The sequence below is a fragment of the Coturnix japonica genome, chromosome 2 (genome assembly GCF_054131305.1).
Source record: "Coturnix japonica strain WE chromosome 2, WE-NBRP24, whole genome shotgun sequence".
In the NCBI taxonomy this organism is placed as follows: domain Eukaryota; kingdom Metazoa; phylum Chordata; class Aves; order Galliformes; family Phasianidae; genus Coturnix; species Coturnix japonica.
In genome coordinates, this window is record NC_140664.1 from 19,059,796 (window position 1) to 19,083,367 (window position 23,572).

Below are 23,572 nucleotides of genomic sequence, written 5' to 3' on the forward strand. Positions count from 1 at the left end.
TGACACATTGTCCTTGTATCAACAGATCTCCCTGTCTTTCTTCCCCAGTTGCCTCCCACAATCCACCTCTGTTTAAACATCCAGACCAGCAGCTTTCATTTCATGACACTGGAAGCAAAGAAATCAGTGTGTTTTGGTGTTTTCTTCTTATCTTTGACAGTTCTTGGTGGTCCAGAAGCATTTATTTCAATGTGAAAGGATTCAACGTGCCTGTCACTAAGTCTTACCTGACAGCCCACCGCAGGTAGTTCAAAGGTTACCCATGTACCTACAGACAGGGCTGTCTTCTCACAGCTGTCCAAAATAAAGGGGATATTCTCCCAAGAACATAACTCTCTCTGTATAGAGATAACCTAACTCTCGCCTTGCTGTATCAAAGCATTCACAAAATAAAGCTGTAACTGGACAAAGTGTTGCTCGATTACATTTACGTAAATAACTCTTTTGTAAGCACATATGTTTCTGTAACTAATTCCAGTGTATTCCAACAATTACTTCATGCTTTCTGCATTCTGTGTTTCTGTGGCTGTACAAGAACTGATCAGCAACACAAGAGAGAAGCACAACTTGATTTTTGAAGAAAATGAGTACAACATTTGTAACTATACAAATGTGGCACTTACAGCTCCTTCTCTAAGCTTCCAAGCTGAGTAATTTGACATAGCCGGTTGTATTTGAAGAGCATTTTAAAGATCTGGTCATGAAAAATGAAACAGAGATGCTGGAAACTGAGAAACTCACCATATCCTGTTTGGGAGACAAGTTCAGCCGCACCTCCAATTGGCTTTGTAAAGACTCCCATAATGCCTTTTCCCACACCAGAGATAACACCTTTGGCTTTATGCCCTGCTGATGCTTGGCTCTCAGACACTCTCTGAAAATTCCGCATGGGTTGATCTACAATGCCAGCAATTGCACCTGGAAAAACAAGAGTCCCCAGAAGTTAGTGGAGATTAATATCCCAGAAGAAATCGTGTCACTGCAACTGAACGCTGTTTGGATTTCAGATGGTACTCCGCCCACCTTGCATAGCTATTTAGAATGCAACCAATTATCTGAAAAACACTTCAGCTTCAGTTTAAGTTAAACAGTCACTTAATTTTTTGAGGTATTTTACTTTTTTCAACATTCACTTAATGTGAAAGTACATTTTCACCATCCAACTGCTTTCTCTACAGGCATAAGCTGAATTGGTATAATTTAGCTCATTCTGTGTAGTAATTCTGAAAATGCTGGGCTTGGAGTAAAATCCACCAGTTTTTTGAAGAGTTTAGCTCTTATGGAAATGAGATTTTCACATAAGCCTGAGATAGACTTCATGAGAATAAAAACTGCCTGTATTCAATACATCATTTTTATATCCTCTTCCACTGCCAGAAATGTTCATAAGCTAATGCAACTTTTGATATATTACTAAGATTAGCAGAATTAGACTTTGAGACTTTTTGTTACTTTTTTGAGAAAACGATCATATTTTACTTTAATGTGCATGGGTCAAACTTTTACAAGTGACATAGTGACCTTCCCAGCTTTTAGTATCAACAGAGAACTCCGACCTAAATCTTCCTAAATGTAAACAGGTATGCGAGGTGGTACATTTCTTTGATCTTTAGTTTACTCGAGCCACTTAACCACAGACATGACTCTTGTTATTGTAATTTTGATAGATAAGCTATTTGGATATCGCTAAGAATACAATGATTGGACAAAGTGACACCAGTTGGAAGATGGTTTGCCTGATTCAATGCTTTTTGCTCAGCAAAAAGCAAGTTTGGGGGCTCCTTGGACAGCTCTTAGTATCAAGCCAAATATTAAAGGAAAGGATGGCACCTCACCTCGGGAACCGGGCATTTCTACCGTGACAAAGGCATCTCTGAGGATACTGCTTTGTATGTGGAAGCAAATGCAGGCATGATTCCACAGACTCTGACAAGCACAGCAGAGGTATTTGGCCCCATATGTTTACCAGCATGATACACGCTAGTCAGCTAGCCGCTAACCAGTGCTCAGATGGTTTCAGTTACTGTTACTGGATAAACGAAGAAATTGCTGACTTCGAACAACATGAACTAATATCGTCCTTGTACACTGGTGTTCTGCCCAAATAAAGACAAGAAGGAGAAGCAGCACACATTTTCCCAGATCCTTGCCCCTGGAGCACTGTCCACCGGCAATTCATGCAACTTGCATCCTCCATAAAAGCCTCCCTTTCTTCTTAGAGAAATCGCTTCCAACTTCTGTTATGTGCATAATTTGCTGAGAAATGTATAACATTTCCCCAGAAAATACCGCTCTACTTTTAATACAATACTCCATTTTTATTGAGATCAGCATTCAGCTGATTTACTCTTCTTCATTTACAAAGGTCACGAAACCTCCTTAATTTTATGTCATGGAAATGATACGATTTTCAGTTCATTTCTGTTTTACTAGTACTTACCAGCTGCTCCTGCTGTTTGGCTAAAATAATATCCAACACCGCATTACACAATTGGGATCATTTGTCCAGTCTTTTCTTTTGTACAATTGGGTTGCGTTGGAAGAGATGAAACAATACTTGGTGTTCTGCTAAGTTGCAGTATTGCATTACCCTGTGACCTCCTTCACCCCATCTATCGAGGTCACCCACAGCAACTGTGCTTTCAGAACAGAAGTTATTGCCTTATTAAACGTAATCCACCTAAGTCCTAGCACTAGTAAATTATTTACTGCAATACACTTGAGCAATGTTATAAGGTAATAATAAATAAGAGCCTACTCCAAAGGACCTGTGGTATGCTCCAGGCACTTCTCAGCTGGAATTAGGCCCAGAGGACAAGGAAGCAGAATGGAAACTGCTGTGACTGTGTTATATAAGATTACTTATACAGTACCCGAAATAATATATGGCTTAATTAGCCCACTGTTTAGTACTTCCACACCTTCTGTTATTCAGCCATTTACACACATTCTGAGCTTGTCTGTGGTGCCACTGCACTCAAACTCTTTTGCAAGTTTTGTCTTCCAACCTACAGCCAACGGTGCTCTCCTCCCTCTCTGCTCACCCTTTGTAGTCTCTTACCTCAAACCACAACACACTGGCAACTCATTCACGCGCTGTGGTCACTCCCACAAATCATGTAATAAACTATAACTGTACTTCTTTAATATAAAGAGTGGCCCGTCCCACCATTTGTGTGTGGGGAAGTCAGGTCTGTGCAGCATCTTTCCTGTACACATCATGTGTGAGAAAAGGAAAAATGTATATAAATTGAAGGCTAAACAACCTCAAACCCCAACAGCAGTGAGACAACAGTAACACACACGTGCCTTTCCTTGCACCAGAAATGGTGTGAAGCAGATGTTCTGTGGTATCCATGGGGCTTCTGTTTTTCTAACGTGAAGTCAGTGGAAGAAGCACCGTGCTGGACAGATTTACATCAGAATGTCTCTCCCCATTTGCTGCTTGTCGGGTGTGAGGCAGGCAGAGCATGAGGTACACGCCATGGTTCCTCCCTTCCCAGTCTCACCCTCACGGTCTGGATGCAGCTCTATTGTCTGTCCTCCTGCAGTCCCTGCCCTTTCTCCATAATGTTTCTTACCCATTCTTTCTTTCTTTTTTTTTTTTTTTCCCCAGTTCTTATTTTTATTTTTATCTTTTATGAAACAGTTCCCCATTCTTCTTCCCTTCCTTACCCTAGGCATTCAATTTTATATGCATGTCCACATATGTACACACACATTATGCCTGTATAAAGAAAACCTCAATAAAATTAAACACCAAAGCAACAAAACAAAAACATATTCTTCCATTACTGGACCAAAGAATTTCCAGCAGCACCGTAACATCTGCTAAGCATCAGCTGGGGTGCACTCTAGTTAATACATGTTGCTCAGTAAGCATAAAAAAGATACTTCGATAACTACAAAATTCAGATAGTTCAGAGTATATCACTGCACTACTTCAAACAGAATTTGATTACTGACAGTAACTGGTTCCTGCTCAGACTGACAAACAATATTCGCTGCATGTAGAAAAAGCATGGCTCACAGAATTTAGCAGAGCTCAGTTTGCTTGCAGCAAGCCTTCAGAGGAATAAATGGAAATATTCCAGTCCTTCACCAGGAGAAACTGGCCATGCCCTGCCACGAGGCTGGAAGCTACCAAAACTGAAAGTGTTTCTGTTCCCTTTTGCTATTGTCCTCCTGGGTTGCCACAAGTCTATTATACTGAAAATAACACTGCATGAAAAAACAGCTAAAATAAAGTGCACCTGTTGGCTCATATTCACGTATTTGTACAACTGGGATGTGGAATAGCAAGACCTGCAGGATTAGCACTGGATCTCACAATTTAGTTTGTAAGTAGTCAAAAGTCAAGCAGCCTCAATTCAGTGATCGAGGCCCTGTAAAAGCAACAACATCCCTTCATAATAGAAATCTGAATTTCTGCAGTTCAGGCTTTACCTTCTCCACAGCACAATTATTACACTGTCAGTCAGCACTGCTATCAATACACCTCCCTAAAAACAATAGCATTCAACAGCACTTTTGAAATTATGAATAATGATTTTTTTTTTTTTTCCTTTAATATTTATTACCTTTTCAGTTATTCAGAAATGACTGACTTTCTCATGGAGCTGCTTCACCACGTTACTTTCAGTAGGACCAGTAGCTGAAAATAAGGCCCATCGTTTCAATATTCTCTTTTACACTTGGCTTATTATTTTGAGCTTGACCCTGTCAAGCAAAATACAAAAGATAATTCCTCGGTGGGGAGTGCCTGTCATCTAAACATTTTATGTACTATTTCACTGTATTTTTGTCTGACCGTATAGTAGGAAAAAACCCAACACGTGTCATGAGCTTTTGCTTCTTTTCATGTTCAGATGTGACTAAAATGACCCAGCAGTCTCCCCCAAACTAGCGAAGAAGACAGCCAGCCAAAGATAACAATCAAATCAAACAACACCCTGACAGTGCTTGAGTCATTTAAAACGAGACAGGACAAAGCACTTAAGAATGTACCACTGGGAACAACTTGCACTGAGGAGGAGACAAGAGTACATAATTTTGGCCCTGATTCAGCAAAGCTCTTAAGCATGCGCTTAAGAGCTTTGCAGAATTGGGGTCACCACGAGCCAGACTTTTGGAAAAATCTAAAAAGCAGCTCTTCGTTGTGTGCACATACCACAACGTATCAGTGAGCCGAGCGCTCTTACGTGCCGATGCCTATGCATGAAATCTGCGTTTGCAGTTCTTTAAGCTGCTCGCCCTAGTCAGATGGTTTCTGCAAATGCGGCAGCACTCTGACTGTCCTATAAATCTTTTTTACACTTCTCCATGTTACAATTATAATGTCAGAGAAATTATGGTTTACGGGGACTTGCTCTCTGCCATCCTGTACTGATCTGAACTCTTCATGCATGTGAAGGAATATAATAGAGCAGCTCCGGTTTGTTTCCTTATGCATGAAGAACCTGGATGTCTTTTTGCAGTGAGCATTTACATGTTTACTCGGAACATGGTGAAAGGAAGCAGCATAGCAGCAGCTCCTTTTGCCTACAACTGTTTTTGCAGGGAAAGCACAACATTTGTTAAATGAAACGGTCAGAAACAGCTTTCTGATGCGTTCACAAAAACTGAAACGTAGGTTTAAGTGTAACTGAGGTCTTGATGTCATTTGGCGGAGTGCTGCTGTGTACAGAGAGAAAAGAGCCTTCTAAAAAATCAAGTTTAAATTACAAATTCATTCAAATATTTCTGACTCCTCCCTCAGCAACAGGTCCCATAATTGCCGTCCTGTACTTATGCAGTAACCCTCGTTATTTATTTGAATGCTTAGCTGCCTGCATTGCTAAGAGAAGATGTATTTAGCAGTGAGGACTCTAAATAGGAACAGTGGGAGTAGGAGCAGGGTCCCAGCTTGCAAAGGAGCTTTCTTTAAATGTTGATGTGCAGTTCTAAGTTTCTAATAAGAAGTCTGATTTCTTAGGAAAATTCGGGATGCTGGAATTGTGAATCTTGATTTCCTAAACTCAGACATCCTCCTGCAAACAACCAAAGCCTTGTGCACAGGGACGTGTTATACCAGAACAGCACATTTGTGAATGTGTTTCACAGCTTCCTGGCTTTCCTGAACAGCAGAAACTTTTAAATTAATCCAGCCAAACTTTTGGGTTGTGCTCTGCAGTTTGGGCTTACAATTTTAGCTCTGAAGGGCTCTGGTGTGTCGTTGAAGGAGACAGTCACCGCGTTATCTTCCTGCCTTATTAAAACTGCGCCAGGATCACCAAACCATTTCACCAGCTCACATACACCAGGCTGACACGGTGCTTCTAAAAGTATAATCTTTCATCCAGCTTCTCAACCTGACTGCCCTTAGCCCAGTAAAACAAGCAGGTAAAATAAAACCTCCCCTGAACCGCCCTTGATTTGCAACACCAGTAACAGCTTACTACTAACTAGCTACTAACATAGGAAATTTCTCCTTCATGCAGAGTTCTCCCAGGACACTCGCTTTCTAGTTTACAGGCATTATAAAATGACAGTGCTTCACATCATCTAACCTTATTGCTTAAAATAATTTCCAGTAACTTAACCCAAACTTGTAACATTTTTACCACTTCCTCTTTGGGGCTTTCAGGGTTGCGGTTGCAAATTTAGGAGTTGTGTACACTACTGAAGATTAGGAAAGAGGACAAATCCTTTCAAGCTTCAGCTCTTCTAACCTTTTGCACTGGACTGTTTTTGGTCACTTTGATCTCTAAGGGATTCGTACTCTTTAAGACGCACTAGGGAAGTCTGCCAAACAATACAACACTGCATTCCTCTGCTGTGTGACAAGTAGAAGGAACCTAGAAAATCCAGCCCGTTACTGCAAAACCTGTGTCAGAGATTTTTCAAATATGGGTTAGTCTTCAAATTCTTAGGCACTGTTTGGAAATGGCCAGGGCAATCTTCACTTCTACTCAAATCACTTGGCTGCTCGATTAACACAGTTACACCGAATTGGGATGATCTCGGTCTCTCCGTAAAAGCAGAATTCCTCATCAAAGCTTACTTCACATTGGTGCTCAGTTCAAGTGGTTTACAAACAAGACCATGAATTCCCGATATCTACAGCGCATCAAAAACAATCAGCTTCAGGAGGCATTCCTATAACTCGCTGAAAAGTAAACACCAGCCCGATGACGTCTTTGTGCTGACTTAGTTACAAGTCACCCTGCCCAAGGCAGAATATTCTTTTCTTCTGTGATTTACATCAGGTTCAGATGCAAATATTTCACAAAGAAAGTGTGTGCAAATTTTTTTGGTATCTGCAATTATTTTATCAGCAAAAATCACACACTGAAGTCACTAAACCTTGATAAAAACAAATGATATCTCGTACACATGCAGTGCGACTATTTCACAGGAAAATAACAGACATTGCAGTTTTACACACACGTAGAAAAGGCTGATGAGCAAATCAGAAAACAGCATTATCACTCAACTTGATATTTAATGGTACGTTACCTAGAAGGCTAATGCCTAAACGAGAGAGCCCTTGTCTCAGTCCTTCTCCCAGATTCTCTGGAAGCTGCCTCCTCCATTCTTCCTGTCTGTTGTAATGCTCCTCATCCAGCGACAGCCTATCCATATTCCGAGCAAGACTTGTTGCCAGATTGGTAATTGACGTCAGTGTACCTAAATACGTGGAGATATACATTTGGGTCTGGATCAAAATGCTTTAATTTAAAACACGAAGTTGTTCACCGCCTCGCTGAAATACTGCGCTTAGGAGCAGAACAGCAAAGTCAATTGAAAAGTTGCCCATGTGTAACATTCTTTACTATTTGTGAAGCATCACCACGCTGCTTCTACGGTCCACATCACGCCTTTTACATTAGCCTTCACCAGGTTTGCCCAGCCAGTGGGAAAAGCAACTCATCCGAACATCCCTCCCTAGGTCCCACACTTCTGTAAGTCTAACCTAAACGGAGTGGGAGTGATGGGAAGGCAAACAAATATGTACAGAATGAGCCCGCAAGGACGTCTCCTGAGCGAGCCTGACTCACCAGCAAGCAGCTGCAGCCACCTCTGCCGGCCGCCTGAAGCCACGCGATGGCACTGTTTAGACAGACTTTGCAAAACAAAAGCTGCTTGTGTTTTAAATCCAGCTCTGCCCTTCTGTCAAAACCCATCCGCATACTAACACAGTTATGACAACTGTATCTACTTCTTTTTTTCCTTTTTTTTTTCTTCTTCTTCTTTTTTTTTTTTTTTTTCTTTTAAAGAAATAATAAATACGATGAGGCAACACAGTGTAGGATTTCTGATGGTTAGCAGAAGTGCAGAACACCTTCGATATTTCTGAAGTTATCACATGAAATACTGGCTGAGCCAAGCTGGGTTTCCCAGTGGGAGGTTTAAAATTCTGAAGTTTCTGAAACATTCTTACACACCGTAGTTAAGCAGCGATCTGTTTAATACATAAGATGTTATATATGAGCTTTGCTACCCTCCCAGCATTTCGCTGCAGCCTAGCAAGCCAAATAAAGCTGCAAGCAATACTGTTTAAAATTTTAACACATTCTTTAACAGTGCACGACAACAAAGCAGCAGTAGGAGCGCCAGAGTGAAAGAATTACCTTTGGAAATGTGTTTTACAAATGATGTTGTTCCTCTGGAAACACCACTGACAAATGCTCCCGGGCCTCTGGTCAGCCCTTCGTATGGGAGCCTAAAGAAATCAGCTATGCCGTTCCCAATGCTTCTCACCAGACTAGCCGGGCTCCCAAGGATTTCCAGAGATCCAACAACCCAGCCTGTGTGGAGAAACAAGACAAATGTTACGCCTGCAAAAACTGCAGAAGCAGCAGTTGTGAAAAGGTTATTCCTTAATTCTCTTTTTCACACTAGAATTCATCGCATTATGAACTTCCTTTGAGCAAAACACGGGAAATAACTCATCCACTATGTATTCAGAAATGGCAATCTTTCATACTTCGTAAATCAAAGAAATCCTTTTGGCATACTCGCAAATAGCTTTAGAATGACTTCCTTCCAGGAGCTTCCCGTAGTTCTGCTAAAAGTGTGTTAGGGAGGTGGGCGCTGGATTCCCACAGCTATGGAGGGACGGCACTGAAAGTTCAGATTGCTCGGTCGGTTCCATACGCTGTTAAGGCAGTGTCGTGATTTCACATCCCCGTGCGATAGAGTTGTGACAGCGAGTTTACGCTGATACAGTGTACTGCGTTATGGGAGTGTGGAGGTCAATTGCTTGATGGAGTGTTAGGAAAGGGGATGCAGATTTTTGACAAGTGCTTAAGAAGTTATTTTAAATCCACCCCAACTTTTCTAAGCTGATCATTTTCTTTCAAAGCGTAGTGAAAGCCAGACAAATGTCTTTTTCTCAGTACAGTTGTGTAAACAGCAATGACATCTACATGCTGATTAGGTTACTCATAGGGGAGTATTCCCTACGCATATCCCAAGAGAGGAATCTGGGGATCTGGTTTCCTATATAAATGCAAGGTTGCCAGCAGCTTGCTGGATGGCCAAGCGCACAGCAATCTGTGTGAGCCTTGCTGGAAAGCTGCTTGCAGGTCTTGTCTTTCTCAGGCTGGCTGGCAGCTGATTTATTAGGGAAACAGTGCTGCAAAACTTGTATTTTTTTGGCAGTCCAGAGAGAGCGATTCAAAGACGGCAATAAACATGAAACGGGAACTGCCCGCTCTTGGAGCCACAGCATCAAGAATTTCAGCTCTCGCTATCAGAGCTGCACAAGGCACGACAGGGACAGACGGCTGACGGATGGACAGAATCGCCTCCTGCTCTCCCGCCGAGGGCCCTTGATCTGCACTGCCCTCCTCATTCCCATCCCGTCACCGCATACTCCTGCTATCCAGATGCTTTCCTTGTTTGCTAGTAACCCCTCCCAGTCACTCCTGTGGAAGGCTGAATCATGAAACTCAACAGAAGAGAAAATGTTACTCATATGAAATGAATTAATCTCATACTATCATTCTAAGCTCCCGGAAAATCTATTATTCTTGTTGAATCTGTCCCACATTTCAGCCCTGGCAGGTTGAGAGCTCCGGTACAAGCAGTATAAAAAGTGGGAATCGCGCTGGACATAAGGGAGTGGGTGGGATGCGCTATGAAAACAAGAAACACGCACTGCTGGCAGCTGGACGAGTGGAGCAGTCCTGAGCGCTCAGCCCTGCCGGCCCGGCAGTGTCCCGTCCCACTGGCAGCCCGCGCCGCTGGGGACGCAGAGGAAGCCAGTGCTGCAGGCCGGGCCTGCTACTCCCTCCGTGTCATATTTTTAACAAATTATGCTTGCCACTGTGTGAAGTGATGAAAAGCTGGAGGGGCGGGGAGGCATGTACGGATGGAAAAGATGCTCTTTCTGCTTTTTCTGATCAATAATGTTGCAATAATCCCTTACAACCAGATGCGTCTCATTATTTTTAAATGCTTTTGGCATTCCTGAAGCAGTTGCTTCATTCTCTGAGGTGCCACTGTCTCAGTGTGGTCCCTCTGTCTGAGGGATGAGGACAGCAGTGCCTGACTGCTCGCTTGTGTACCCAAAGCAGTGACGGAAGGGTGTGAGGTGATGGGAGGGAAATGCAGGACACAGTGAGGCAGTGCCCCACAACACCCAGGCCAGCTCTGCACACCTGCTTGGCCAGTCAGAATTCCAGGAAATAAAACCATAATGAAACCAGGAGAGAAACTGTTTGAATGCATTGCTGAGGGGCTGCCTGGTATTGTGGGGATGGGCTGTTATGACTGGCTCTGGCCTGCAGGCTGTCAGTTTTGGGAAGAACTGGAAGCAGTGAGCAGGGGGAGCCATGTGGTCTGTGGCAGCACTCTTTGATCACTGGTGAGAACAAAAGTCATGGCTACCCATTGTAAGCATGCACAACTCAACCCAAGAAAAAGGTGTGGAGTAAGTTGGCAACAAAAAAAATTACTAACTTGGCGTAATTGCTCAATTCACAAGTTCTGTGCTGCTCTGCAAACATACAGTGTCATGTTAGGCTACAAATTCCCAAAATATGCTTAGCAATTATATCCACTAATATGAAAGGATCATGACTGCACTAGGAAAAAGTCACCACATTTCCTTTGTAGGCAACTATAGGGCTAGATGTGGTTGACAGCAGTAATATTTTCAAACAGATTTTTAATAACTTTTAAATATAAGCTAACTTAATAAGAGTTCCATTGCAAGTTGCACTAATTTAAGACAAGCAGTGCTTGTCAGTGGGGCAGGCAGGTTGGAACTAAATGATTTTTGAGGTCACTTCCAACCTAAGCCATTCCATGATTCTATGATTCTAATCAGCGTGTTTGAGTAGAGCTCTTCAGCTCCATTTGTTGCCTACCAGACCCTGAGCCTGGCTGGTCCTTTGTAGCATACAGCCTGATGCAACCCCATTAAGAAGTCATGAGGCCAGTCCTGCCCCTCCACAGGGTGGCAATGGTCTTGCACACGAATGGAGGCAAAACAGGACCGCATCCCACAGGGAGTAGGCACACATCTTTGTGGGAATGCTGTTTGTGCAGATGCCGCAACAATTCATGCATGAGACAGTGGTAAGCAGACAGATGCCAAACATCCACTCATTTTGCAGAAGATTAACATGGTTTAAATGCAGCAGAGAAAGCCCTTTTCCACAAGAAACCAATCCAAGAGCTGTAACTCACCTGACAGTGAGGAAAGGATTCAGTCTGCAGACCATATAATGCTTTCTACTGGAATTTTTCCTTCTTTTTAACTTTGTTGACACAATCAGCCTCTTGACAACTGTGACAAACCCTTTGTAAGAAAGCAGTGGCTTTGTCTCCTCAGACAGACACTTACAGACAAAAGCCACCATTCTAATCATGGCAACTCCTTTCAAAATACACATTAGTTTTAATGCTGAGAGGGATTTAATTAACAACTAAATATAAGCTTATGTGCTTTCCTGAACAGACATTCCCCTGTAGCAAACCTTATTTCTTAATATTTAAATCTGCTTGATTTCAGGCTGTTATGAGCCCAAAGCAAGGGGTGGCCTGTGCACTGTTGCACTCTGCAAGAGTAGCACAGGAGGAAACACCAAGACCAGGCTCAGGAATCTGTAACTAGCACATGTGCCTCACCTGGGATGTTGCAGATGAAAAGTCAATATAACCCCAATTTCCTGCTGCAGTCTATCACCACTTGCAGCACCACTCCCATTCAGTTGTGGGGAGGCAAACTCACACTAGGGACCACAACTGGCCACAGTTTCACCCTTAATTAGCAAGAAACTAGATCTCCCCTTTTGTACTATGGGATTTGACTGTAAAACAAATCCAAACAAGTAGCAAAAAGCAAAACCTGCAAATTTTGCAAGCAACTACATATGGAAGCACTGAATCCATGCACAATGTATGGTGTGCAATTGTGCAAACAGCTGCCACAACCAGCTGCATGAATTGGGTACAAACACAGTGAAATACCAGATCTGTAGCTCACTGTAACTGTTTATAGACACCTGAAATGCACACATACATTTATGATAACAGTGCACAGAAATCAGGTCACAGTTACACCTGTAGTACAAACGTATGCATCAGATTTTCAGAAAATCAATGCACAGGAAAATAAACCCAGCATTTCAGCGTGTGACTTGTTTGTGATCGTGGAGGAGCCTCTTTGTCTTACAGGTACAAAAGCTGCTGCACACCAGGAGAATTTACACGCTAAATAACTTCATTATTTATAGATTTATGTTTATAAACTAATATTCACAGGAAAGTGAATGTACCTGCAAACCTCCCAGACTAATTGCTCACTATTGATCCTATCTGGGAAAATGTTAGTAACAGCAAACTTCATAGTTCTTGGATCAAAGGACAGCAAACATCTGTGTGCCAGTTTAGCATGAAGGCTGTATGAAGAAAGACAGATTCCTAATCATAAACTGCAGCCAAAAGGAGTTTTAACAACAAAACAACATTCAGGGCTATAATTTACTCCTGAATGCAGAGCAACATGCTGAATAATTTGATTAAATGTAGTTTTGGGGAGTTTATGTGAGGAATGTGAGTTGATTCTGTCTAGGACTGTAATATAAAATGACAAAACCTAAGCCAGCTAGAATACATTTTTTATGCTGTGTTCAGGGTTTAGTAAAGCCTTCAGGCGGCTGGCTAATGTTTAGCACAGCTTTACAAATCTTCACTGGTGTCTGCTCAGCCATTTTATTTCCCTTCTGTCACATGGTGGGACATGAAATGCGTCTCAAAATATTGTATCATTACCAAACAGTAATTGCATGGCTAACATCTAGATTACTCAGCCTGAGAGACAATTACAGAATTCTGGCACCTAATAAAAATATTACAGGTTATGAAAAAGTACTGACCTGCTCTGAAAAGTGCTCCAGCAGCATAATGCATGGCCAAGGCATGGACAAGCTGCCTGGCAGTGGTGAAGATGGGTCCTCGCTCAAACACGGAGAAGGAGAGAGGGGTGTGATCTGAAGCTATGTACAGTTTTAATGAAGCATGAATGCTGACAAGCAGATTAACAGGCTGTATTGTTAATTTTCTTAACTTCAGTGGCTTGACTAAAGCTCTTGCATGCTCTCTCACTTGTTTGGGTAGTATCTGGGCAGTATCAGAACTATTCACAGACTGCCAAGTGCCTTTGTTTTCTGGAAGGTATGTATCAAACAGAGTCTTAATGTAGTAAACAAAGGTGTCTTCCACATAGAGCCTAGCTGGTTTGAGTTCAAAGCTGAGGTCATTCACATGAAACATGAAATTCTCTTCTTCAGAAAAAGCAATGCAAAGCTTTATAAAGCAGTTTTCCTTATAGTTTTCCAAATCTTTGTTGGAAACAATGAGGTTGTTCGCTCTCGACCACTGTACAGTCTCATTTTTCTCTCCTTGGCACAGCAAGACTGCAAAATGGAAATTGGATTTGCCGTACAACTGATTGTCCAGTTGCAAGTCTTCACAGTACACCTGGAGACTATAAAATGGTGGGAGGCCTTCCCCAGTGTCCTGTCGGAGCTCTTGTGACAGGGATCTCAGGTAGCTGGTTGTTGGAGCCATGTGGAGGAAAACGTTGTCTGCTGTGAGCCGCAGGAGTTCAGATGACACTTTGTGATTGGTAATATCATCAAACACAGCGAGGCTTAGCTGACTGATAAACACTTTCAAGAACAGGCTCTGCTCTTGACTTCTAGATGGGAGGGGAAAAAAGTTTGTTACTTTATATATACATTGAGTTCAGCAAGCATCTTGTTTAAAAAAGCCATCAGGAGAGACCTGCACTTAATATCATGGGAAACTCCTCATGCAATTCTTGTTAACGTGATCTGACAGCTTTGATCACCACAGTGGGTATCACCCAGGATATCTCCTAAGAAGTGGAATATTAAAGATATATGTCACATTTCTCTTTCTTTCTTACCAATCAACAGAACAGATTGGACAGGAATTCCCTATATATGCAGTACTGCCCTATCAGATTTGCAATACAGCTGCATATGAAAGTAGACAAATAACATTTTCTAATAATTCAAATACAGCCTCAGCTGTTACAGAATTTTCTTGGAGTCACAACTGAAGGCTACTATTCTGTATAATCCATTTCACATTATTGAAGCAGAATGCCCTCCAACTAAATTGTGATGGCATTTTTATACTGATGGCACTGAGGGCTTCCCCCCCTCCAGTGTTAAGTTCTCTTTGCCAAGTTTAACTAGCAAGTGAACTGTTATGTACTGCTGATGACCAATTTCTGAGGGATTAATACTTAATTATAGCTCAAATAAAAACAGTACAAGACATTCCACTCTAATTGTAGCAGCATTGCTGGAGGCCAGGCGTGGCATATGTTAGAAATAGGTAGTGTTGTAATCACACTGAGCCTGAGCACTAGGCTGTGGTCTGTTATGGAAGTGAGCGAAGCCTTCTAAGAAAGAGCATTATAATCAGGTGCAGTCAATTACCGGGTGTAAAAGTATTTCTACAGCCCATTCACATCAAGCTTCCCATCAGTTTTAGCAGGAGCTCATATGATTAAGGATGACAGGATCTGGTTAAATGCATGTTAAATCTATGAATGCACTCAAAATTAATTATGATTGGAAATGCTATATATATATATATATGTATATTTTTTAAATTAACAGCTCTGGACTTCTTTTTGTATCAGCCATGTAGCATTTACCCTAAAGCAACTTGCCTTCTGATGTTAGACTGTCTTTTTTTAACTGTGATACACAAAACATAACGTGTGGTCTAAACATACGCTGCAGAGTATGCAGCAGAATTAAATAAAACAGTTAAGCATAAGTCTGTAAGTCAGTTAACACTTAGAAAGCTGACTGTCTTCTTGGGGCTATCTTGCTATGCTTTTACCATCTTTTATTCACTTTGTGTACCTGTTGAGGCTGATCTCGATAGGTCCTGCTCTTCCCTCTGGAGCCAACGTTATAATTATTGTTCCACACTGATGGACAATGTCCACATAAACATAGCCAAATCCAGTCAAGAACACAACCTAGTGGAGAGAGTTAAAACACAGACAGAATGCTACCATAATTCCTGTTTGTAATTGGTCACAATGACAATAAATGCCATTAATGTATTCTAATTGAGGTCTTTTCTCAAGTCATGATACTATTTAGGAAAAAAGAGAAAAGTTTTTCAGTAGTTCAAAAAATAACAGCTCTGATACTGTATTTCAACTATACAGCTAGACAGAATCTGCACCTTGTCCTTTAATTGAATAGAGTTAATTAAGAATGTTCTTCTATAGGAATAAGCAGGACATGCTTGCAGGGAGGAAATTATATTAATAAAGAACAGAAAATTTTAATTTGCGATTTTGGACCAATGATGAAGGTGTATTCCTGAAGATCCCCCAGATCCCACCTTCTCCTCCAGAAGACAAACATTAAGCTAACATTATCTTACTATGCTGTAGCACAGAGCTGGTAATATGAATGGTTGATAACATGATGCAAAAAACGTAACAGCAAAATTTTAAGAAGTAAAACTGAGAAAGTAATGTGGATTCATGCCAACTTGCTTAATAACTCAACACTAAGCTCATTTTTAAGCCATCCACACTGTTTTTTTGAGAAACCTTCACATGCAAAGCGCTGTCACAAAGAAATGGCAAAAGTATACTGGAAAATGTGAAAGGTCTAAAAAATCAGGAAAATGGGAACTTGACAACAGGTTTGTGTCTTGCTTAAGCATATGCCAGCTTCCATTCTGAACATGTTGTCCTTAGGAATAAATACTCTTTAAAAGGGTAGATAATGGCAGGACAAGGTTTTAAGTTGAAGGAGGGAAGATTTAGGTTGGATATCGGGGGGAAGTTCTTTAAGTTCTTTACTACGAGAGTGGTGGCTGCCCAGAGTTGTGGATGCCCCGTCCCTGGAGGTGTTCAAGGCCAGGTTGGATGGGGCCCTGGGCAGCCTGGTCTAGTATTAAATGTGGAGGCTGGTGGTCCTGTCTGTGGAGGGAGTGTTGGAGTTTGATGATCCTTGAGATCCCTTCCAACCCAAGACATTCTATGATTCTATGATAAATAGCCTAGTTTAAAAATAAACCTTATTTTTGGAGCTTAATTACGCAGTATTTACATGCAGGTTTTGTGTTTTTCCAGAATATAAGAAAGTCCCTTCAGGTTTGGAAAACTTGCAGCAGTCCTTGTGAACACATGCTGGCTTCTGTTTTATTCTAGTCTGCTATCAACACAGTTATTTACAAGACTGTAATGACAGGAGCTATCATTTAAAAGAATGCAAAGTCAGGGAACAGCACAAAGATAATGGACAAACAGAAATGAAATAAGCAGTTGTTTGTCTTGAACAAACTTTACTGTTGTTAACAAGTCACCATAACAAAAAGCTCTCGGAAGTTCCTTAGGATCATCAGGACTTACACTGAATCTACCTTTGCTATTTATGGTACAGGTAATTAAGTCTCATTCATCAAATTACAGCTGATTCTTCTGAGAATTAGATATAAAAGAATTTAATTTATATACATCAAGTTTAATGCTTCACTTATCTGAAAGTAATTCTCTATCTTGCACTGGTGGAAAAAAGGACATATAACTTGCTGTTTTATAAATCCTCATGGATCTTAAAGACTGGCTATTTTAATTCCAATTTCAGATAATTCTGATGATGATGGACAGCAGAGATATACACCTTAAGTTCTAGTAAATTAATGCTTTCTTTTTTTTTTCTTTCTATGGGGATCAAGAATAAGAAGTACCCATCTGAGATACAAATAGTACAAATTACTTAAGATCCTTTAAAGTTCCAGTTATTTCAGTCTTAACCACGTTGTATGTGAAGTCAAGTCTAAGGCTATTAGCAGATTCATTATTTATATATATTTACAGTTTTCTAAGGGAAAGACTGATTAAGAAATCCTGGGAGACTCCCTACATGCAAACCCTAAAACTTCAATAACAGAAAACTACAATTTTTATTTGGAGAGTTCTTCAAGTAGACAATGATCCCCAAATGTTGTCTTAGCATCTAATTCCTTCTAGGAGCCAGATACTTATAAAGAACCCTGGTCTGGCATAACATTAATGACTGAAATTTGAGACCTTGCATTGCTTGAGTGGCTTGCTGAATGAAACCGAACTACTTGGTATATAACATAACACTCAATAATCAAGAGCATTTTGTGATTGGTCCCCAGGGAAAACATCTGAAACCAGTATTTCTTTCAAAGAGCCAAGCAGTTTATGTTGATTCCATGTAAACTAATGACTTCAAAGATGGAAAAAATTCCCATCAAAAAGAATTACTTCAGTCAAGGAAGTTTTCATTTACCTCAAAACAGGAGAAAAAAAAACAGAAGGAAAGAATTTTGTTGTTGTTGTTTTTGTTTTATAAAGACATGGTTGGCTTCTGTGAAGACAGTGAGGGAGAAGAACAAGGATGACTCCTACACGATGTAATGAAGTTACCAAATGGAAGAATTTTCCTGGATCTTCTGGGATTCTTTACTTCCAGGGGCCAGAAATTTTCAGGACTTATTTTTCCAGAGAATGTCGCGGACTTGCCAGATTGATCAAAAGTAAATGAAAAAGTTCAGCATTACCAAGTTGGAATTTTTGATCTAACTATTTTTAAAATCAGTCACTGCCAAGTATGTATCTGTATTCTAAAAATTCCACAGGAAGAGGCTTAGGAAGGAGAGGTCTCAAGAGTTTAAAAGAAAAAAACAAAGCGAACAACAAAGCCAACAAAAAGGATATGCACATCACAGAGGAGCACTATAATATGTAGGTCAAGAAGACAGAGATTTATGCTGTGAATTAGGAAATACTTTATAGTGATTTACTTGTGTTCCTTGATTGTTGATGTCCACAAAATCACTCCATTCATTTACTAAATCATCAGATGACATCACTTTTAGAAGAATGCTGGGTAACAAATCCCTTGTTTTGCAGTCTGGGTAGTTGGAGACTTGATGGTAAAGTTCATGATGAATTGAACTTTCAGCTGGAATCGTTCTACAATAAACTTCAAACTTTGGTGTATCTGAAATATTTATGTATAAAATATATAAGATTAGGGCTTTCTGAAATCCACATTAAATGACAATAAACCTTTGCGTACACAAACTAAGAAGGTTCTAAAATACTCTGCCTGAAATATTAGTAAGACATAAAAATGTTACTTTCCTATTTGTTGAAATTGTCTGTGTCATTTTTTCTCTTTTCTTTCTCTTATTAAGATTTATATAAATAGTTTTGCACTGATTGTTACATTAACATATTGTAGCTGGTAGGTTTGTTTTTGTAGTTGCATTTGCCAATCTGAGGAAATGTAAGCGTTCCATGGGACTGAACTGATGTCATGGTTTTGTAATTTTGTAATTTTGCTATCAGTATTCCACATCATAACATCATGTAAAGCATGGATGATTTTGCTGAATGTGCAGTTCACAGAAGACTACATATCCCAGAGAACATCACGGTCAGGGATAAGTCACGGGACCAGGACACTATATAATCTTGCTCCCAGGTTGGAGTTCTCTCTCTCGAGCTGCTCGGGGAGTGGGAAGCGTTCCAGCCGTGTCGCCTAGAGTTCACAGTAGGCCTCTCGGTTTTCGGGGACTCTCTCTCTCTGTTTTGTTCGATTTATTAGCCTCAATTATATTATATTATATTGTGTTATCTTGTATTCCGATATCATATTTAGTAAATAAGATTTCCTCCTTAGATTGCTGCTGTTTTTATCCCATTCCCCCTTTTTCTCTTCCTTTCCGGGCCCGGGGGCCCTACGGGGTGGCTCCGCCCTGTCACGGGCATAGGTAAATCTAGGTAACCCATGACAACTGATGTCAACAAAATTTCACTGTCTCCTAGCTTCCTACAGCCAGTTCACCTTGGTAGCTGGAACCACAGAGACTCAAAAGCCTGCAGGCTCATCACCTCCTGGTTAATTTAATTAGCGTCCAGGCTTTGGTGTGCTCCAGAGTCACTAGATTTGAGATTCACTTTCATGTGGGCATGAAGTTCTTGTTTTAACCAAAACACATACTGAATTCAATTTTGTCCTGAAGATAACGTGAAATCATTTATACTACAACAGTACACTTTTTAATTTTTGTATACAACATACCTTTGAAGTTCTCTTTTACAAGCAATGAAATGGAGCACCTGTTGTGGATAATTATATGAGGACTTGGATCTTCTGTAAGTGTTAGGTATGTCACACCAAGATGCTCTTGGTAAGTCAGTGTTATAGCTCTAAAACGGAAGAAAACACATTTTAATGTAGAAGTTTTGGATGAAAATTGTATGTGTAATTACTCTGGACAAACAACTACATTCAAAACTACTAACTAGAATTTTCTTTATGATCAAGTTACAATTCCACCAATACTGACATATATAGGCAAGTACCTGTCTTCATAAAGCATTACATTGAAACAGAAGAGCATGTGGAAATACCATGAAACACAACATCCGAGAAAAATATCACTTCACAGAGACTACTCATGAGTTAAACTGTGCAAGATGAGAGCCCTAGCCAGCACAGAGTCATGTAAAATTAAAAACATGAGATTGTAAGTGCAAATTTTTAACATAAATCTTAAAATTTTTCCAGAGGAATTTGCACGCATACTTCTCTGACACACGTGAAAGATATTTTAAACAAGTACATAAATCTGTGACTGTTTGCTTCCCTGAAATGATCCACAGTGCTATTGCCCCCTTCAAATGTTGATGTTATGGATCATCGCTACATCGGTGTTCAAAATGAAAAATCAATTAACTTGTACTACCCATTAACTACTTATACATTAAATGATTTTTAGCAAATTCTTTTTACCATGTGCTCATTCAACTATTTCTAAAAAAAACCCCTCCACCTCATGGTAATTTTCAAAATTCAAATACCCTCGAAATTTGCTCCAGATCCTCTCTGGCTGTCTCAGAATTATCAGGAATTCTTTCTGTGTTCTTCACATTTTGGTGGGAAGGTTTAGTACCCATAATGACACCCAGCAGTTTAGGCAAGAGAAAGATCATACAGCTAATAATTTATACTGATGTAGCTTCTCTGTTTCTTTCAGCAGATTATTTCTTGTTTATATCAGCAAAAGAATGAATACATTTATATATCAGGACTGAGAATTAAATCTGGGCATCTGACAAGCCATTGGACTTTTATTTTTAGCTAACTGGATGCATTTGTTTGGAAGCAGAATGCACGTTTGAATATTTCAAGCTTTCAAAACTTGGAAGCCTTTTCTTGCTTATAGTCTTAAAATAGTTTCTCACTTGTATCACTTTTCCTGTTTCTCCCTAACTAAAATACATTTTTACCTCCCGTAAACAAAACCTATATTTTTGTATGGTATCACTCCACACTGTCCTTCAAATCTTGTTATAAAAAAATTAAAACGGGCCATAACCACAAACGAAAGCTTTTAATTCGCTTCTTTTGCATGCATGTATAAATAGAAGCCCATACCTTATAAAAATCGTACAACTTGTACAAGATCATAACATTAAACCATTTACAATAAAACCATCAAAACCATCAAAAGATAACAATTTTTAAATTGAAGTAAGGCTTGCCTTTACATATGGGGGGCATGTGTTTCTTTGCCTTTCACATTAATCTCTTGCAATTTGTTACTGGCTGAGGCTTTATAGCAACAAGGAACGTTCATCACTCATGACCGTTCAGCATTTAGTACCTGGTATAAAACCCGCTTTCCCTGCAGGCCCCAATGGGCACTGCCACGCTCTGTCTGGGAAACTCCTGTTTAATCATGGCTGGTAGGCTCCACAACTCAGAGCTGCCATCTGGACTGAAACTCAGCAGCACGCGTTTTTGAGTAGGAGGTGTTCCTGAAGTTACGGGGCCGCTGTCTGCCAGCAGGTCCCAACATGGCACAGATGTCAGTGTTTCAGTGCTCCTTGTCCTGGATGGTTCGACACTGAACACGGTGCTGTCTGCTGAGTGGAAGTCCTGGAGAGAAAGCAGAGGGTTGTAGGGGACAAGCTGGCTTATAAGAGGATTTTATTCATGCTCATCTTGCATAGAACAGCTTCAAGTAACTGCTGGGCCACAGCTAACTAAAAACTGCATTGAGTCTCATTCTGTCAGAGCTATTTGGCCAAATTCTGTCTTCAATTATGCTTAAGCAGTTTAACTGAGCACAGTTATCCATAGTCCACTCTCAGCTGCACAAAATAACTCCACCAAAAGCAACAGTTACATCGCTGTAAAACAACTGTTAGAAGAAAATCCATTGATAGATTTAAAAGTAGTAGTATACTCTAGACTCAGCATTCTTTCAGTTCCCTTTCAGTTCCTTTAAGACTGCCACAAAATGCACAATGCACAAGCATAGACACTGAGGTAAAGAAAAACAACGCATAAATAAAACAATTCCTAAATAAGGAACATAAACAAGGAACAGATCAATATGTTGATCTGCTGTCTCCTCTCCAGTTTGACTCTTTCCGTACATTTTACTACAAATATAATATTCAGTAAATTTATATAAATTGTTGACTGTGCATATGTTTTGGTTTCTTTTAGCTAGTTCTTAAATTTACTGAGCAATTATCAGAAAGCTGATATTCACAATTTGATGCAGTTTGCTGAAATACACGAACCTTGAGCAAGTCCCTAGTTCTGTAGCCCAGTTCAGATAACTGGAATCTTCCCAACAGGATAAAGAGAACTTTTCAGTCTGCCAAGCCAATATACCTCTTATACTTACAAAAAATTCAGTAAAAATTCACACAACAATTTCAACAGCTACTACGGATTATGCTGCTTATTTTACAGAAATGGCAATTAGTGTCTGAACAGATGGAGGACAGGCAGAACTAATTGTCTAACGTGCAAGAATCTCCAGCTTTGCATAAAGTTCGATCACAGTTAATTACTGCAGTTGTATTTGTCCAGGTTTGTCTATTTTAAACTGAAGTAATACACGATAATCTATCATTACTACAGCTAATGACTTCTGTTCAAGTTATGCTGTAAGCAGTTAAGACTATACAAATCTAAACATGTCTGTAAAGTAGGTGATAAACAAAAACAGCAGTTTACCTCTTCTCCTGAGAATGGCTTGGAAATACAGAGCTGCGGTCTGTAATAGATTTGATATGGTGTATCATTGATGATTGTTGTCTTATCTTCAATTTGTAGAATTTGTATACCTTGTCGAACCATAGAAGAAATGCAGAACTGACACAACTGTAAGGTAATAATGATGATGATGATGATGAAGTCATACACAAAAGCAGGAAACACTGAAATACAATGACTGAACTGTCATTTCCTGAACTGCAGAAACTCTTTCTACTTTGACGTACTTTTAAAATGGAGCCATATTACATACTTCTGTCAATGAATTTCAAACAAGAATGATAGTTAATTAATTCCAGGAAGTCATGTATAAGCTCGATGAGCTGGGCAAATAATTTCTTACTAAGGCTTCAAATTATACTTCTCACATTGTTTACATTCTCGTTATGTTTTACATGTATTAACATAATTGGGGACAAGCTTTAATTCTACATACATTTGATGATTTTTTAAATTAAATGACAAAGTTATAAATTGTAGAAATTTTCTCCTAACCTTCTGATGACCTGGAAAAGCACCGAGTTTTATTTCAGCTTCAACAAAACCTTCTTCATCCAAGTTTACCACTTCCCCGTTCTCAGCATCCTTCCATTTTGGGGAGGTCACGTCATGAACCAGTTTGATTGCCACTGATTTGTGCACAGTATTAGTGTTTGCCCAGTATATTCCAACCTGAAAAGCCTCCTGTAGGTGAAAAAAGACCAGCTATCACTTGTTGATAATTCCATGCATTTCTTTTACACTTAAACATTGTTTCCAGTATGCAGCCAGTGTCATTCCCTGCCTTTTTCCAATTCTCTCTAAGTGGTACAAGGATAGATGAAACCACAAGGCGGATATGAGACTGACCCACCCAGTGAAATCAAGACTCTAGGCTACACTGAGATGTGTTAATCACCAGGCCTTTTGTTTCTGAACAGACATTTATGGGGAAAGAAGGATGGCAAAAT

The 23,572-nt window shown here is 40.1% G+C and overlaps 1 protein-coding gene across 11 annotated transcripts in view; it reads right to left on the reverse strand.

Annotated features, from left to right (window-relative positions):
- Window positions 1–23,572, reverse strand: part of VPS13B (vacuolar protein sorting 13 homolog B) — a 394,840-nt gene that overhangs the window by 10,415 nt on the left and 360,853 nt on the right. For 10 of the 11 annotated variants that reach the window (XM_015856027.3, XM_015856030.3, XM_085537180.1 and 7 more), the window contains 10 exons: window positions 23,118–23,306; window positions 22,584–22,730; window positions 21,214–21,488; window positions 19,626–19,753; window positions 18,340–18,539; window positions 15,402–15,520; window positions 13,371–14,194; window positions 8,613–8,789; window positions 7,498–7,668; window positions 742–918 (listed from right to left, as the gene is read on the reverse strand). In XM_015856027.3, coding sequence (XP_015711513.2) covers window positions 742–918; window positions 7,498–7,668; window positions 8,613–8,789; window positions 13,371–14,194; window positions 15,402–15,520; window positions 18,340–18,539; window positions 19,626–19,753; window positions 21,214–21,488; window positions 22,584–22,730; window positions 23,118–23,306 — 2,407 coding nt within the window. Of the gene's footprint in view, window positions 1–741; window positions 919–7,497; window positions 7,669–8,612; window positions 8,790–13,370; window positions 14,195–15,401; window positions 15,521–17,825; window positions 18,054–18,339; window positions 18,540–19,625; window positions 19,754–21,213; window positions 21,489–22,583; window positions 22,731–23,117; window positions 23,307–23,572 lie in introns of those variants that run through there. The other variant, XR_014942476.1, reaches the window with a different exon arrangement.